This window comes from Lissotriton vulgaris, chromosome 1_1 (assembly GCF_964263255.1).
Source record: "Lissotriton vulgaris chromosome 1_1, aLisVul1.2, whole genome shotgun sequence".
In the NCBI taxonomy this organism is placed as follows: Eukaryota; Metazoa; Chordata; class Amphibia; order Caudata; family Salamandridae; genus Lissotriton; species Lissotriton vulgaris.
The window spans coordinates 1,090,447,155-1,090,464,696 of record NC_141685.1 but is presented as its reverse complement, the minus strand read 5'-3'; the positions used below and the strand labels follow the sequence as shown (position 1 = coordinate 1,090,464,696).

Here is a 17,542-nt window from a genome sequence, read left to right as displayed (position 1 = left end):
TTCTTGTGCCTAGCACTTATTGCAGTATTATACCTCAAATTATACTCTGTTTTCTCTTTTAACTGCACACTTGTCACTTTTCCTCTTATGCACTTTTGACTACCTCATGTATTTTTTTGTTGTTCACAATTTTTACTACCTCAAGTATTTTGTTTGCTCACAATTGTCACTATTACCTTTACTACCTCATGTATTTTTGGTTGCTCACAATTTTTACTACCTCAAGTATTTTGTTTACTCACGATTGTCATTATTACCTTTACTACCTCATGTATTTTTGGTTGCTCACAATTTTTACTACCTCATGTTTTTGTTTGCTCACAATTGTCACTATTACCTTATGTAACGTAACGTATGCTTTTGTAATCTGCTCTTTTATAATGTTTCTCATTATGTTTCATTTCTGTTCCTAATGTGAAGCGCTCTGACGCCCTCGGGTAAAGTCCGCGCTATATAAAAATGCATAAATAAATAAAATAAATAAATAAAAATGTTTAACTATGGGAAGCGTTCTTCGGATGACGTTCCAGCTGCTGTCCGCTCAGGACACCGTACTAGTAGGTAATCTAGTGTGTAGGGTCTGTGGGCATAAGGATCTGAAATGTGATGAGGGTTCTGGAGGCGGAACTCGAGAAAGAAACTGTGAAGGGCGTTCGTACTGTTCCTCTAACAAAATGCACACGTTCTGTGTGCGGAACATTTTTACAAACAAGAAATATTATGATAAACATGCTGTATTTTGTTTTGACAAACGTGGTTGTGTTTTCGGTAAGGTCGATGTGGACGTCATTGCGGGTTCTACGGCCTGACGAGCTCGATCCAATCCAATGAATGGATTCTTTTCTCGAAAAGCGTAAGCAAGGGGCGGTATCGTCTATTCAAATATGGGACCTGCTGATGGGTGATGCGCTATCACACCACGGTGCAGCGCGGCGTTCTATTGGTCAAGCTCGAGCATGGCCTCATCTAGCAATACAAAACAAAATAGCGTCAGGGACAAGAAGGTGGGGTGCATTGGGTATCGCGTTGCAAGCCTCGGTCTCAGACTTTTATGCTATAAAACAAGAACTGGCAAAGGCTTTTGTGCGCTCAGGGTTGACAGCATGGCGTCTTACTGACCTGAATCCTTCAACTGATCAATTTCATTATATATTTATTTGCACTTGAGTCTCCAAATTGTATTGTTATAGTTTTTTAAAGTAACTTGTATAATTGTCTTAAACTGGATTCAATATAAAATATATTTTTAAAATATTATAAACAAAACTTAATTGTAACTATGTGTTTTTGTACCCGTAGGTTAACGTACTACGATGATGAAGGAAATTACAGTTTCCTTTCCTGCGTCATTTTTTAATATCTGTGTTCTATTCCAAGATGGCCCCGTTGGTTTACTTGTAATCTTGCCAGAGCGAGGCGTGGTTCGCAGAAATTGCTATGCGTGACGTTGGTGTTCTCGCGGGCGGTACCCTAGTGGGCCTCCTAGCATGGCGTTGTGACAGTTCCCGGTGCGACAGCAGGATGGAGTCGTTGGAGGTCATGGATGGTCTAAGCCGGCTGGGGGACGAGCTGACCATGGGGGACATCGATGGTGAGGTCTTGGGCCAGTGAGGGTATGGTAGTGAGAAGCAATCTAGAGTGACAGCTAGAAGCGAGCAAGAAGGAGAGGCAACACGGTTGTTTTGTAAGGGAGGGTCGATAAAATATAACGCTGTATTGAAGGTGTAACAGGAGCGCCAAGGGATGGGTGTCAAGCAAAAGCTGTGAAATGTACATGACAGGAGATAGCGTTAAGGGTAAAGGTAGCAAGTAAGGGGGCTAAAGGAGTAGTAGTAAAGACAAAAGCAAATCAGTGGAGGGCAACAAGAAAGGGTAGGTGTAAGGTAAATGTGTCTTGAGACTGGTATAGCTGGATGTTTATGTTCACTCTCAAGGTAAATGTATTAAGTGAGGCCGAAAATGAATTGAATTTAAGGTGCAACTAAGGTAGGATGGCTATATTACAACAACCAAAAACTAGGATGGCCACAGACATACTAAAAGGACTAAACGTTGGTACTGATCACGGACACTGGAGGGCATAATTACAGCACCAACTAATTTAGGACTAGACTCGCTGCCATACCCCACAACCTGTAATTTGGGCTACAAATAATAACAAAAAAATACTACCATGTGAGGGGTTGTGCACTTAGTTACATTTCAAAACATTTTGACTAAAGTTTCCCTTGCATTCTGGGAGACTTAATACTATATTATAATGGTATAACAAGTTTACAAGTACCAGAAAGCAATTGAAAAATAGCGCTTTATAACTTCAGTGTCTTTCTGAAGGGGTGGGCAGCTGCCCTGAAACCCGCGATGCACTTAATTTAAATTTTCAATGGGATTGGGAAAAAGGCTTAAACTCTTCTGATAGGGCTTCTGAGACACTAATTCACTCTCCCTTAGAACGCGCTGTGCTGCATGAAAGTGTTATGGCAGCCCAGCATGTGAGTCTTTAAAGAAGCAGCTTCTCTCACTGATGTTGAGAGAGCCGTGGAAACCTGAGCATGCACTAAACGCTAATTAATGTACGCCCCACCGACCCTCTCTACAACAGGGACTTATATTTATTTAATCAAAAAGTGGCGGGAGACAGGGACATCTTTTAAAAATCAGGTCTGTCGGGATACATTCAGGATGACTGGTCACGCTACCTTAAGGAATCTGATGCTCATCGCAGAGATAACCCATAACTTGTATCACAGCCTAAGATGCATAACGTAACAGCAGGGCTCTAAGGGACAGAAATACCCCTGAATTCTTAATCCCTGTGACTTTTTACCTTTGTCGTATAGTTTCTTTTGGACAGAAAGGACAATTCATATGTATTTGCTGCTTGTGGCCCAGCATGCACTGTGTTGGAGGACCTCAAAGTCAAAGTCAAATAATTTATATAGCGCGCTACATACCCAGAGGGTCTCAAGGCGCTTGAGGAGGGGTGGGGAATTACTTGTCGAATATCCAAGTTTTAAGTTGCTTTCTGAATGCTAGGTGGTTCCGAGTGAGGCGAAGGTGAGTGGGAAGTGATTTCCAGGTCCTAGCTGCCAGGTAGGAGAAGGATCTTCCTCCCATGGTTGTTTTGTTGATGCGAGGTACAGTAGCAAGGGCTTGGTTGGAGGAGCGTAGCTGTCGGGAGGGGGTGTAGAAGGAAAGTCGAGTGTTGAGGCATTTGGGTCCAAGTTCGTAAAGTGCTTTGTGTGCGTGGGTTAGGAGGCGGAATGTTATCCTCTTATTGACGGGGAGCCAGTGGAGGTTTTTCAGGTGGCTAGAAATGTGGTCTTTACGCGGGATGTCTAGTATGAGTCTGGCTGATGCGTTCTGGATGCGTTGGAGTTTTTTCTGGAGTTTTGCGGTGGTACCGGCGTATAGGGTGTTACCGTAGTCTAGACGGCTCGTAACCAGTGCGTGGGTGACCGTTTTTCTGATTTCGGTGGGGATCCAGCGAAATGTTTTTTGAGCATGCGAAGAATGTTGAAGCAGGATGATGAAACGGCATTGACTTGTCTGTTCATCGAGAGTGAGGAGTCCAGGATGACGCCTAGGTTCCGTGCGTGGTCCGTCGGGATGGGTGCTTTTCCAAGGGCCTCAGGCCACCAAGAGTCATCCCAGGCGGAGGGGGAAGTACCTAAGATGAGGACTTCTGTTTTGTCTGAGTTCAGTTTCAGACGGCTGTGTTTCATCCACTCGGCTACTTCTTTCATTCCTTCATGTAGGTTGGTTTTGGCGGTGTTCGGGTATTTGGTGAGTGAGAGGATCAGTTGAGTGTCATCAGCGTAGGAGATAATGTTGAGGTTGTGTTGGCGTGCGATGGCCGCGAGGGGGCTCATGTATACGTTGAAGAGGGTGGGGCTGAGTGAAGATCCTTGTGGCACGCCGCAAATGACTTCAGTGGCCTCTGACTTGAATGGTGGAAGGCGGACTCTCTGAGTTCTTCCGGTAAGGAACGAGGTGATCCATTCAAGTGTTTTTCCTTGGATTTCGATGTTTCTGAGGCGTTGTAGCAGGGTGCTATGACACTGTGTCGAAGGCTGCGGAGAGGTCAAGGAGGATGAGGGCGACTGTGTCTCCATTGTCCAGTAGAGTTCGAATGTCGTCTGTTGCTGCGATGAGAGCGGTCTCGGTGCTGTGTTTTGCTCGGAAGCCGGACTGTGAGGAGTCGAGGGACTTGTTGGTTTCAAGGAAGGCGGCGAGCTGGTTGTTGACAGCTTTCTTGATGACTTTGGCCGGGAATGGAAGGAGCGAGATGGGGCGGTAGTTTTTGAGTTCGGTAGGGTCAGCTGTGGGTTTTTTCAGAAGGGCGCTGAGTTCGGCGTGTTTCCAGCTTTCCGGAAAGGTGGCGGAGTTGAGGGAGCAGTTGATGATGTCCCGGAGGTGTGGTGCTATGATGGAGTCTGCTTTGTTGAAGATATGGTGAGGGCATGGGTCTGTAGGGGAACTAGAGTGAATGGAGTTCATCAGGCGGATGGTGTCCTCGGTGGAGATAGGGTTCCAGTCATTGAGGATGTTCGAGGGGGGTGAGGGTACAGCAGAAGGTTGGGAGGGTTGTTCTCCGGGATGGTTGTCGAAGCTGTTGTGGATGTCTGCTATTTTGTCGTGAAAGAACGAGGCTAGGGAGTCGCAGAGGGTTTGAGAGGGAGTGATGTCGTTGGAGTTGGCAGTGGGGTTAGTAAACTCTTTGACGATGTTGAATAATTCTTTGCTGTTGTGGGCGTTGTTGTCTAGTCGGTCTTTAAGTGCAGCTTTCTTGGCAGTCCGGATCAGTTGGTGGTGTGTGCGGGTGGCGTTTTTGAAGGCGTCCTTGGTGCTGGTGTTAGGATCTTTTTTCCAGGCCTTCTTGAGGGAGCGACAGAGTTTCTTGGATTTCTTAAGATCATCGTTGAACCAGGGAGCGTTTTTGCAGCCTAGTTTGTTTTGACGTTTTTTCAAAGGTGCTAGGTTGTCGGCGCTGTTGGTTAGCCATTGAGTGAAGTTAATGGCTGCTTGGTTCGGGTTCGAAGAGTGGGCAGGGGGGTTTTGAAGAAACGATGAGGAGATCTGGTTGGTGGTGATTTTGTTCCAGTTTCTTCGCAGAGTAGGTTGAGGATGGTTGTGGTCTTTTTGTTGACAAAGTGAACGCAGCTGTGGTCCGTCCAATGGAGAACTGTGGTGTGACTGAAGGAGATATGTTTGCTGGAGGTGAAGATGGGGTCGATTGTGTGACCTGCGTAGTGAGTGGGTCTGTTAACAAGTTGTTTGAGTCCAAGGTTGGCAAGATTGTCCAGTAGGGTGGTGGCGTTTCTGTCGTTGCTCTTTTCCAGATGAAAATTGAGGTCTCCCAGAAGAATGTAGTCCTCGGAAGGGAGGGCGTGTGGGGTGATAAAGTCAGTGATGTCTTCACTGAATTGTGCACGGGGTCCAGGTGGCCTGTAGAGGAGGGTGCCTCTGAGTGTGCTCTTGGGGTCGGTGTGGATCTGGAAGTGAAGGTGTTCGGCGCTAGCGAGGTTGACGTCTGAGATGGTTGAGATGCCTATGGAATTCTTATGGACGATGGCGATGCCTCCTCCTGTTTGCTTGGTGCGGTCCTTACGGATGATCTTGTAGCCGTCCGGGATGGCAATGGTGATGTCTGGGGCTGAGGAGGTGTTCATCCATGTTTCTGTTAGGAAGGCGACGTCAGGAGAGATGGTGTCTAGTAGATTCCAAAGGTCGATGGCGTGTCTGTGGACCGAGCGGATGTTGAGCAGGATGCATTTTAGGTGGTTGGTATCAGTTCTCTGTTTGGTGTGCGTGGATGTGGAGTTGGTCTTGGTGCCGTCATACTTGCAGGAGTTGCATGTGAAGGGTCCATGGGTGTGTCAGGAGCGGCTTGGGCGCAGTTGGGGACACGGCCGGGATTAAGGGCTGAGAGGGTGGAGGTGAAGGGCAAGTAAAAAGAGTTTGCGAGGGAAAGTCGGCCATAAGCGATGGAGGACTGTGTTCAAGTGAGAGAGGAGTAATACGATGTGTGGATCCTAATGAAAGTTCAGAAAAAGGTAATAGAAAATATGTGAAAGGAAGTTTGAGAAAAGTATGAGAGAAGGCAGTGAGATGATCAGGATCAGAGTAGTGTGTGTGAGGTGGCTTAAAAGTTAAGTGAGAGGGAGGGAGAAAGAGCAACTTTACAAGTTTATTTTATTTGGTTTGGTACTCCACTGAGGACCACAAAAGATATGTATAAAACTCAATTCTCACAGTTTTGAAAAGTAAAGTAAAGTAAAAGAAAGAGCAGCATGTCAGGATAGACAGAGGCGGGTGAAGGAAAAAGGAGAGAGGAGGGATATGCAAGATGGAGAAAGGTAAGTGAGAAAGGATAAGGTGGAAAGAGCATACGATTAAGAAGAGGAAGGAAGATATTTGATAAAAAAGAGAGCAAGGGGAAAGCATTGAAAAAGAGGACTCTGTGTGAGACATGGTAGAGCAGTTTTTGCGGAAGAGATTGCTAGGTGAATTCCTAGACTGCCGCGAGCAGAGACATCAATTTACTGGTGGAAGCAGCAGTGACACCATTCTTAGGGGGTTGGTACAGAAAGGTGTGCTTTCATGTAGGGGTGCAGAAATTCTCTCCAGGGCCCTGGTAGTGGGAAGAGAGGTTATCATAGGTGATAGGAAAAAGTAAGAGAGATGGCAGGCGAAAGAGGCAATGTGGAGCAGAGTCGGACCGTGTGTAAAAGAGTAGGGTGGGAAAGAAGGTGACGAGAGGGGCAGGTGTAAATGTAAAAAGAGAGAGGAACAAGGATTAGAGAAAAGGATGGAAAGACAAATTAAGGTGAAACAAGATGACAAGGTACTGAGCACATAGAAAAACGAAAGCAGAAGAGATCAACACAAAATCTAGTGAAAGGGAGAAAATAAATAGGGACAGAGAAAGGGGATAGCTTAGTGGACAGGGATTCTAGATATCAGAAAGGGCGATGGAGGAATACATCCAACATAAGAGATTTGCATTTTTTGCCTTTGTTTCGCCTTCAATCCAGGTGTAGGGAAGGTCTTAGTATACATGTAGCAAGGCCTCAGCCTGTGCGATCTTGGGTTTGTTGACAAATGTGCATGTGAATAGTAAATGCAGGGTCTACAAGAAGTTACAGCAGCAAGACAAAACATGGCCATATCTGTGCAGCAGGGTTGGCAGGGTAATTAATTGTACTAGGACTTTCAGGACATGACAGAAATATTACTGGCAGTATTTTAAGCGCATGCAAGAAATGGGAGAAAGAGTGATAGCAAGTCTTTTGACATTGAATGTCAGCTGAGTGAAAGTAGCAGCAGTACTCTTATGTTCACTAATTCGAGTATGCACTCACCTTTTTGACTTAAGCAGCTTCATAAATAGGTGCGTATTCCACATTCCACTTAATAGACAAATTCTTGAACATCTTCTCATTTCATCCACCTGACATCCACACACCTTACTTCTCAGTGATTTCAACCTCCTGGATATACACACACAGAAAAGTAGCACCACGCTTCTGAGCCTTATTGACACATTCAACTTGCTTCATTATGTCACCCAATCAACACAATCCAAACAACACATCCTAGTCTTCGTGATATCAGTAACTATCCACTGCATACCTCCCATACTTCTGGACTAGGCTGACTACCCCACCATCCAGAATACCCTTCTCGGCGTCCAATCAATACACCAAAGTCAACTCAAAAGAGAACAGCAAAGTTTCAGCTTCTTCAAAGACTTGTCCATCGACAACCTAAAGCTCAAGCTCATCTCTTGCCCTGCCACCACTCTTTCCAACATACATACGCTTGTAAGCATCTTCGTTGCATTTCTGGAAAACCTTGTGAACACTCGCGTTCCAAATGAAACTTGCAAGTCGAAACCTTCAGTTGCAATGCTGACAAACACTTTATCAGCAGAATGGAAAGAAATAGCTAAAAAAGCTGAACCCTGGAGGACCTTATACTATATACGTACCACCATCGAACATGTAGACTAACCTAAATGCATCAGCCAAAGTTAAATACTAAATAATTATCCTCAATGAAGCTTCCAACAAAAGTAGAATACTCTTCAAGATAATTACACACTCCCTGGATAAGTGCAATGCCATTAACAGCTTCAGTGGAAAAAAAAGAACCAGGGGATCGAAAACAACAAGCATGCTTCTCCTAAACCTATCTTTGTGTGTAGCATCCCACAATGACCACCCTGTCTCAAGAAGATCTAGCTGGCATGCCTAACTTCCTCTAACCCATACCTATAATAATGTCTTAGCCATGTCCTTCATCAAAGCCCTCTGCAGAGACGTTTTTTTCCCTTTTTTTTTTTTTTTTTTTTTTTTTAACTGTTGCTCACCATTGTCGACCTCTCCCCCTTGGCATTTTCACAGGAGTGCTCAAGATAAGTCACATCCTCCTACTCAATCCTTCCACTCCTGAAGAAACCAAACTTGTTTTAGAGTGTTTGCTGTTTGTTGATAGCATTTTTACTGTAGCGCATCGTAGCGCTGGTTTATTTGTTACCTTACCGACACCATTTGCCTGCTGCCTGCCTCTCTACTGCTAAACTGTTTTAGAGTGTTTGCTGTTTGTTGATAGCATTTTTACTGTAGCGCATCGTAGCGCTGGTTTATTTGTTACCTTACCGACACCATTTGCCTGCTGCCTGCCTCTCTACTGCTAAACTTGTTTTAGAGTGTTTGCTGTTTGTTGATAGCATTTTTACTGTAGCGCATCGTAGCGCTGGTTTATTTGTTACCTTACCGACACCATTTGCCTGCTGCCTGCCTCTCTACTGCTAAACTTGTTTTAGAGTGTTTGCTGTTTGTTGATAGCATTTTTACTGTAGCGCATCGTAGCGCTGGTTTATTTGTTACCTTACCGACACCATTTGCCTGCTGCCTGCCTCTCTACTGCTAAACTAGTTTTAGAGTGTTTGCTGTTTGTTGATAGCATTTTTACTGTAGCGCATCGTAGCGCTGGTTTATTTGTTACCTTACCGACACCATTTGCCTGCTGCCTGCCTCTCTACTGCTAAACTTGTTTTAGAGTGTTTGCTGTTTGTTGATAGCATTTTTACTGTAGCGCATCGTAGCGCTGGTTTATTTGTTACCTTACCGACACCATTTGCCTGCTGCCTGCCTCTCTACTGCTAAACTTGTTTTAGAGTGTTTGCTGTTTGTTGATAGCATTTTTACTGTAGCGCATCGTAGCGCTGGTTTATTTGTTACCTTACCGACACCATTTGCCTGCTGCCTGCCTCTCTACTGCTAAACTTGTTTTAGAGTGTTTGCTGTTTGTTGATAGCCTTTTTACTGTAGCGCATCGTAGCGCTGGTTTATTTGTTACCTTACCGACACCATTTGCCTGCTGCCTGCCTCTCTACTGCTAGACCTGCTTTAAAGTGCTTGCTGTGTGTTTAGCGCGTTTCACTGAAGCGCTCCGCTGTGCTCCCCCCTCCGCCTCCATCTTGATTGTTGTTGTTGTCCTCGTGTGCCCGCCCCGCCTCCCAGCTGAGACGCCCTCGCCCCTCCCCCCCCCACCATCCATTTGTGGCCAATGCCCCCACGCGCAGCGTCCACGCGCTACGGCCTCGCCGAAGGTGCGCCAAAGGTAAGCCCGTCTACGCCCGTCCGCGCCTGGACCGCGCCCAGCGCCATACCCCCTGCCCCTCGCGCTGCCCAGCCCCCCCGCGTTACCTACGATGCCGCCACCCTCCTAGCCCTTAACCCCGGTCGCGTCCCCAACTGCGTCCAAGCCGCTCCTGGACACACCCATGGACCTTTCTCTTGCTACTCCTGCAAATTCAGCGGCACCGACAACATCTCCGCTACGACCACACCACAGATTCCCGACCCCAACCACCTACAATGCATCCTTCTCAACACCCGCTCGGTCCACAGACACGCCATTGACCTATGGAATCTACTAGACACCGTCTCTCCAGACGTCGCCTTCCTAACGGAAACATGGATGAACGCTTCCTCCGCCCCTGACATCGCCATCGCTATCCCTGATGACTATAAGATCACACGCAAGGACCGCACCGACCATACAGGAGGTGGAATCGCTATCGTCCATAAGAAAACAATCCGCATCTCAACCAGCTCTGATGCCAACCTCGCCAACTCCGAACACCTTCACTTCCAGATCCACATCAACCCCAAGACCACACTCAGAGGCACCCTCCTCTACAGACCACCAGGACCACGCGCAAAATTCAGTGAAGACATCACGGACTTCATCACCCCACACGCACTCCCCTCCAAAGACTACATCCTTCTGGGAGACCTCAACTTCCACCTTGAAAAGATCAACGACCGCAACACCGCCACCCTCTTGGACAACCTCGCCAACCTCGGACTTAAACAACTGGTCACTTCCCCCACCCACATCGCAGGTCACACTCTCGACCCCATCTTCACCTCCAGCAACCATGTCTCCTTCAGCCACACTACGGACCTCCTCTGGACTGACCACAGCTGCGTTCACTTCACCTACAACAAGCCGAAACCCATCATCCACCTCCAACCAACTCTACAAAGAAACTGGAACAAAATCACCACAGAACAGATCTCCACATCGCTCCTTCAAACCTCCCCAGCCCTCTCTTCTAACGCCAACGAAGCCGCCTCCAACCTCACCCTTTGGTTATCCAACACCGCCGACAACTTAGCACCACTGAAAAAACGTCAACACAAACTTGGCATCAAGAAGGCCTCATGGTTCAACGACGACCTCAAGAAGTCCAAGAAACTGTGCCGCTCCCTTAAAGGCCTGGAAAAAAGACCCATCCACCAGCAACAAAGACGCCTTCAAAAGCGCCATCCGTACTCACCACCAACTGATCCGTAAAGCCAAGAAAACAGCATTCAAAGATCGACTTGACGACAACGCTCACAACAGCAAGGAACTTTTCAACATCGTCAAGGAATTTTCCAACCCCTCGGCCAACTCCAACGACATCACCCCCTCTCAAACCCTCTGCGATTCCCTAGCCTCTTTTTTCCACAACAAGATTGCTGACATCCACAACAGCTTTGACAACCAACCCGGAAGCCAACCCACCCTACCATCAGCTGACCATCTTCCCCCCGTTAACACCCTTAACGCCTGGAACCCAATCTCCACTGAGGACACCATCCGCCTGATGAATTCCATCCACTCTGGATCCCCCACAGACCCATGCCCTCACCACATCTTCAACAAAGCAGACTCCGTCATAGCTCCGCACCTCCGAGACGTCATCAACTGCTCCTTCAACTCCGCTACCTTCCCAGAAGACTGGAAACACGCTGAACTCACCGCCCTTCTGAAAAAACCAACAGCAGACCCCACCGAACTCAAAAACTACCGCCCCATCTCGCTTCTTCCATTCCCGGCCAAAGTCATCGAGAAAGCTGTCAACAACCAGCTCGCCGCCTTCCTCGAAGCCAACAAATCACTCGACCCCTCACAATCTGGCTTCCGAGCCAAACGCAGCACTGAGACCGCCCTCATCGCAGCAACAGACGACATTCGAAATCTACTGGACAATGGAGACACAGTCGCCCTCATCCTCCTCGACCTCTCTGCAGCCTTCGACACAGTCTGCCACAGCACCCTTTTACAACGCCTCAAACATCGGAATCCAAGGAAAGGCACTGGAATGGATCACCTCGTTCCTCACCGGAAGAACCCAGAGAGTCCGCCTCCCACCATTCAAGTCCGAGGCCTCTGAAATCATCTGCGGCGTACCACAAGGATCCTCACTCAGTCCCACCCTCTTCAACGTATACATGTGCCCCCTCGCGGCCATCGCCCGCCAACACAACCTCAACATCATCTCCTACGCGGATGACACTCAACTGATCCTATCTCTCACCAAGGACCCCAGCACCGCCAAAACTAACCTACACGAGGGAATGAAAGAAGTCGCCGAATGGATGAAACAAAGCCGTCTGAAACTGAACTCAGACAAAACAGAAGTCCTCATCTTAGGTAAATCCCCCTCTGCATGGGACGACTCTTGGTGGCCGGAAGCCCTCGGAAAAGCACCCATCCCGACAGACCACGCACGGAACCTAGGCGTCATCCTGGATTCTTCACTCTCAATGAACAGACAAGTCAGCGCCGTATCCTCTTCCTGCTTTAACATTCTTCGCATGCTCAGAAAAACATTTCGCTGGATCCCCTCCGAAACAAGGAAAACAGTCACCCACGCTCTGGTCACGAGCCGACTGGACTACGGAAACACCCTCTACGCAGGTACTACCGCAAAACTCCAGAAGAAACTACAACGAATCCAAAACGCCTCAGCCAGGCTCATATTAGACATCCCACGCAACGAACACATCTCTGGTCATCTTAAAGACCTCCACTGGCTACCCGTCAATAAGAGGATTACTTTCCGACTGCTTACCCACGCACACAAATCACTCTACGACATCGGACCAGAGTGCCTCAACTCTCGACTGTCCTTTTACACCCCCTCCCGCCAACTTCGCTCTTCCAGCCAAGCCTTCGCCACTGTACCTCGCATCAACAAGACCACCATGGGAGGCAGATCCTTCTCATACCTGGCTGCCAAAACATGGAACTCACTCCCCGCTTACCTTCGCCTCACCCAGAATCACCTAGCGTTCAGAAAGCAGCTTAAAACGTGGATATTTGACAAATAATCCTCCTCCCCTTCCTAAGCGCCTTGAAACCCTCTGGGTATGTAGTGCGCTATATAAATGTTATGACTTGACTTGACTTGACTGATGGCCTCCTTTACTACTGGGCCATCACTCGCCTACTCACATTTAAAGAGCAGTCTGTACCACTAGTATATAAAGATAACTATACCAACCCCTTCTCTCCAACAATCAGAAAGTAAGTTTGAGAGTCATGCCCTGTCAAAACTTCAGGGTTTAAGGTCCAACGTTTACCCAATGCCAAGTTACATGGATTCACCCTGGACACCGACCTCACCCTTAAGGAACACCTTGCAAAGAAAACTGACAACTTGGTATCCGCTCTCTCTACAAAATAAAATTACATTGTTACCCCCAGTAAGCTGCTTCTGAACTGCTGTGCAAGCCTCTTACTCATGTCTGGATGGTATCAACACCATTCTCTGTGGTTTCCCCGCCTCCACACTGGCTCCTACTACGGAGTATTGGGGCTGAAGAAATGTAAAACCATCACCCCATTTCGGATAGAGCTCCACTGGCTCTCCTTGTCTTCTGTGTGCACTATCTCCAAGAACACCTGCATCATCCACAAAGCCATCCTGACCAACTCCATGTCGATTTGGCTGACAAACTCACCATTTCTGATGGCTTTTTGCACAGCATCTGGCTGGAGGTAAAGTGCAAAAAGTAAAATCAAGGTAACATGTTTCCTCCATGGATGCACCCAAAATCAGTAAAAATAGCACTGTGCCCACATGGAACTTGTGATCCCACCCCAATAGGAACACTACATCTCAATGCAGCAACAGTCCAATTCTGCTCTCTGGGCTCATCTCCCCTTGTCTTTCAGTTTGACTCGTTTCGCTGCCTTTTGGCTTTTTGCTATACAAATATCACATGTCTCCATACATAATGCCTTAACTGTACGGGTTGTGAGTGGTTACGCTTGCATTATAGCTGAATGCTCATTTTGTTCTGCAGAGAAGGGAAACTTGCGCTCTGGCGGCCTTCGGTGAGGGAGGGAAGCTAGTTTACTTCTGTCATGCTGTACCTTTTTAGGGCGAGCTGACGTAGCTTGCAATGCGAAGCATTGCAAGCTGTCAGCGAAGACAACTAATGTTGCCCGTATCTGGGAGAGTGGACACGAGAGGGGCACGAGCGCAGACGCGGATTTCACCTCGTGAGCGCGCACGTCGCCTTGCCCCTCTCGTGTCTCATTCCCTTGCGCAAACACACTCCACAGTCACGCATGCGCACATACCCAGCCACACACATTGCATACACACACGCAGACCCACGCGCACACACGCAGACCCACGCGCACACACACAGACACATTGGAACAGACACACACGCATACACCCCCCTCCCCTCCCACTCACCGGGCTCTTTCGGCGTGTCTCCTCTGCAGCGCTGGTCGGAGTCGGCCGGCTTCACTGCTTCCTCGGCGGCGGCGGGCGGAACTTCCTGCTGGATTGCAGGCCCCGACCCCGTCTCGGCCAAAAGTGCCTGACTTCCGGTTTTCACGGAGCAGGGCTGCGGCGGTGATTTCTTTTGGGGGCAACAGCGGTAGGCACCCTCTATTCTGTTCTTCCCATACTCCTGCGATAGGATTTTTACTCGAAAGAAGTCTCAATTTCACAGCATGGCGTACTGGCGTAATCTCAGGCATTTGTAACGTTAGTGTTGGAAATTTTGCAAGAATATGCCTGTGTTTATAAAATACCACCCTGGCCTACTTCTAAGCTAGTGGGTGGAGGATTTCTTTTTATTAGCTTGATGGACCTCTATAATTTACAAACATACTTCTCAGGTTGAGTATATATACTGTCCACAGATAATGGAGCTTTTAATAAACCAAGTAGCTTTCTCCATCACTTCCTACTGAGGAAGTGTCATGTGGTTCATGCAAGATTAACCTGTCACATGCGTGGTTGTCCCTCAAAATTCAACCCCCATGTTAACTTATTTGTATCCATTAACGTTGCCATTTATTTTTCCCTAAACAGACTTTCTACATCGGGCACGCTAACACCAGTCCTCAACCCTCAGAAGGTTCTGCAGAAAACATATCATTAATGAACACTAGAAAAATACATTATTGCTGCTAGCAGTGTGCGTCCCCGTTATGCCCTGGCTATTTCGAATATAATATAATATATGTCCTGTACAGCACCTCTGGCACGTGCTTAGTCTCAAATCCTTCGCATCCTCACCTTCTCCACACAGATGACAGACAGGTTTTGAGTAATGAGATTTCTTTACATCCTGTATATCTGTATTTATCATAGAACCCTTCTATCTGCTTGAATGTGAAGCAATGAATCTCACCATTTCGGATGTGTTGATGCTCCAGGCATCTTTCCGTTTGAGGTGCTTTACATTGCAGGGATGGGGTGCACATACACTCCAAACAATACCACTCAGTGCCACATAATTACACGCCACACAATTACACTCTACTGAATACATCATACACTCCAGATAATTACACGCCACATAATTACACTGCACTCAACGCAACATACACTCCAAATACCACTGTCACATAATTACTTGCCACATAATTATGCTCTACTGAATGCAACACACTCCACACAATACCACATAATTATGCTTCATAACTACATTGCACTCAACGCAACATACACTCCAAATACCACTCAGTGCCACATAATTACATGCCACATAGTTACATTGCACTCAATGCAAAATAAACTCCGAATACCACTCAGTGCCACATAATTACACGCCACATAATTACACTCTACTGATTAGACTGCGCTCAATGCAACATACAATACACTCCAAATACCACTCAGTGCCACATAATTACACGCCACATAATTACACTCTACTGATTAGACTGCGCTCAATGCAACATACACTCCAAATACAGTTCAGTGCCACATAATTACACACCACATAATTACACTGCACTCAATGCAACATACACTCCAAATACAACTCAGTGCCACATAATTACACACCACATAATTACACTGCACTCAATGCAACATACACTCCAAATACAACTCAGTGCCACATAATTACACGCCACATAATTACACTGCACTCAATGCAACATGCACTCCAAATACCACTCAGTGCCACATAATTACACGCCACATAATTACACTGCACTCAACATCTAAGTCACGTAAATACAACACATATTGCATTACAAATGCTATAGGTGTCACATTTGCGAACGTTAAAACTATTGGCATTGTAAATGACAAAGCTATTAATTTTGGTATTTTCAAAACCAACAGCTAAATATAAAATTTGTTATTTACAATACCAACAGCTCAAACTTTCCTAATGCGAGACCTATTGCATTGCAAATGCTTGTTTCAAGTAAGCCAGCATTCCCTGCTGCTACTTTTTCCATGATGGGGAAACTTGCACCACTATTGCCCATGTAGTACCCGTTCAGTTACTTAGGGACACTTCCGCTGCTGCTCTGTGTACCATTTATGTACAAAAGGGATATTTCCACTACTGCTGTATTGTCTGTACCTGTTGTAGGAGGGAGAGAATCTCTCAATGTGGATGTTCCAGTTACACACATTCAGTGAGCAAGTGAATGTTTCATTATGTGCGATGTAACTTTGTGCTGCTTTCATGCTTCTGCCACCAGTCAATTACGTATTCTTTGTGGTGTGGAAGTTGGCAGTGTTTGCCATGTTGTACGTGTGCTTAATGATATTAAATTTAGGTTTATATATTTTCACTATACGAAAATAAAATCATTTCTTGTTTTAGTGTACGGCACATAAGGAAGAAAAAGTGAAATCTCACAAAGTATGTGAGCAGACCTTGCCGTTCATTTTGAAGGTATAATTAGCCAGCTTTCTAAACGTATCCGGCTACTGTAACATTTTTGAACAGAGCTGTCAACCCCTGGCAGGTGTGATGCCCATCAGTTCAGCTTTCCGCCACTGTAACTTGGTATTTTGGGATTTTGAAGCCCATAATGACAGTGCTAATACTGCAAACCCTAAAATACAACATGCTTTGGCTGAAATCAGGACTGACTGATGCTATCATATCATTGAGCCACCTGTTGGTCTTGTGAAAACCAGTATACATTTCATTTTGCGATATATCTGCCTGTTTTCCTTTAGAGGAAATCAAGTGTTAAGTGCATGAGGGGTGAGGGCTAAAATGGCCTTTCACTTGTAAATGTTGACATTCCACTGCTGAAAAGTTAACATTAACATTCCTGTAAAGAAAAAAACGTATTTACTCAGAACAGTAGTAGCCTACTGAGAGTCTCGCCACTGCGTAGTTATGTTTGGGTCAGAGTTTCCATAGGAAGAGCTTTTTTTAGGTTGAGCCTGGGCAGCGCACGTGCTGCTCTGCAAGGCATGCTGTGTTGCAGTATATGAATGACCACATTTATAGAGCGCACGGCTACTCAGCAAGAGTGTCCCGGCCTACATTTTTCCCATCTGCCTTTTCAAGTGCCCCCAGATGCAAAATAACTAGGTTTGAACTTGTTTCCTAAGGACATCCAGGTCTGTTATAGATCTCAGGGTTGATGGGAGTGAGTTCCAGGCTTGGGCTCCCAGGAACCTAAAGGATCTCCCTCCAGATTGAGTTTGACGTATCCTGGGCACTGAGACCAAGCCATTTGAGGAAGACCTCCGCGTTCTGGATGGAATGCAATGGGATACTCTCTTCCTGAGATATCTACCATCCTTGCCTTATAAGGCTTTAAAAATCAGCACCAAGGCCTTAAATGTAATCCTTCCTCTTTCTCACTGGAAGCCAGTGTGGAGCCTTGAGGTGAGGGGACATTTGTGTCCTGGGATGAGCACCAATCTCACCGCTTCATTTTGAACTACCTGCAAGAGGTTGAG

The 17,542-nt window shown here is 46.6% G+C and overlaps 1 protein-coding gene across 1 annotated transcript in view; it reads left to right on the top strand.

Annotated features, from left to right (window-relative positions):
• Nucleotides 1-1,437: 1,437 nt before the first annotated feature.
• The window catches only part of SREBF2 (sterol regulatory element binding transcription factor 2), a 350,039-nt gene continuing 333,934 nt past the window's right edge, over nt 1,438-17,542 (top strand). The window contains exon 1 of the mRNA XM_086963475.1: nt 1,438-1,591. Within this exon, the coding sequence (XP_086819601.1) occupies nt 1,438-1,591 (154 nt within the window). The remainder of the gene's footprint in view (nt 1,592-17,542) is intronic.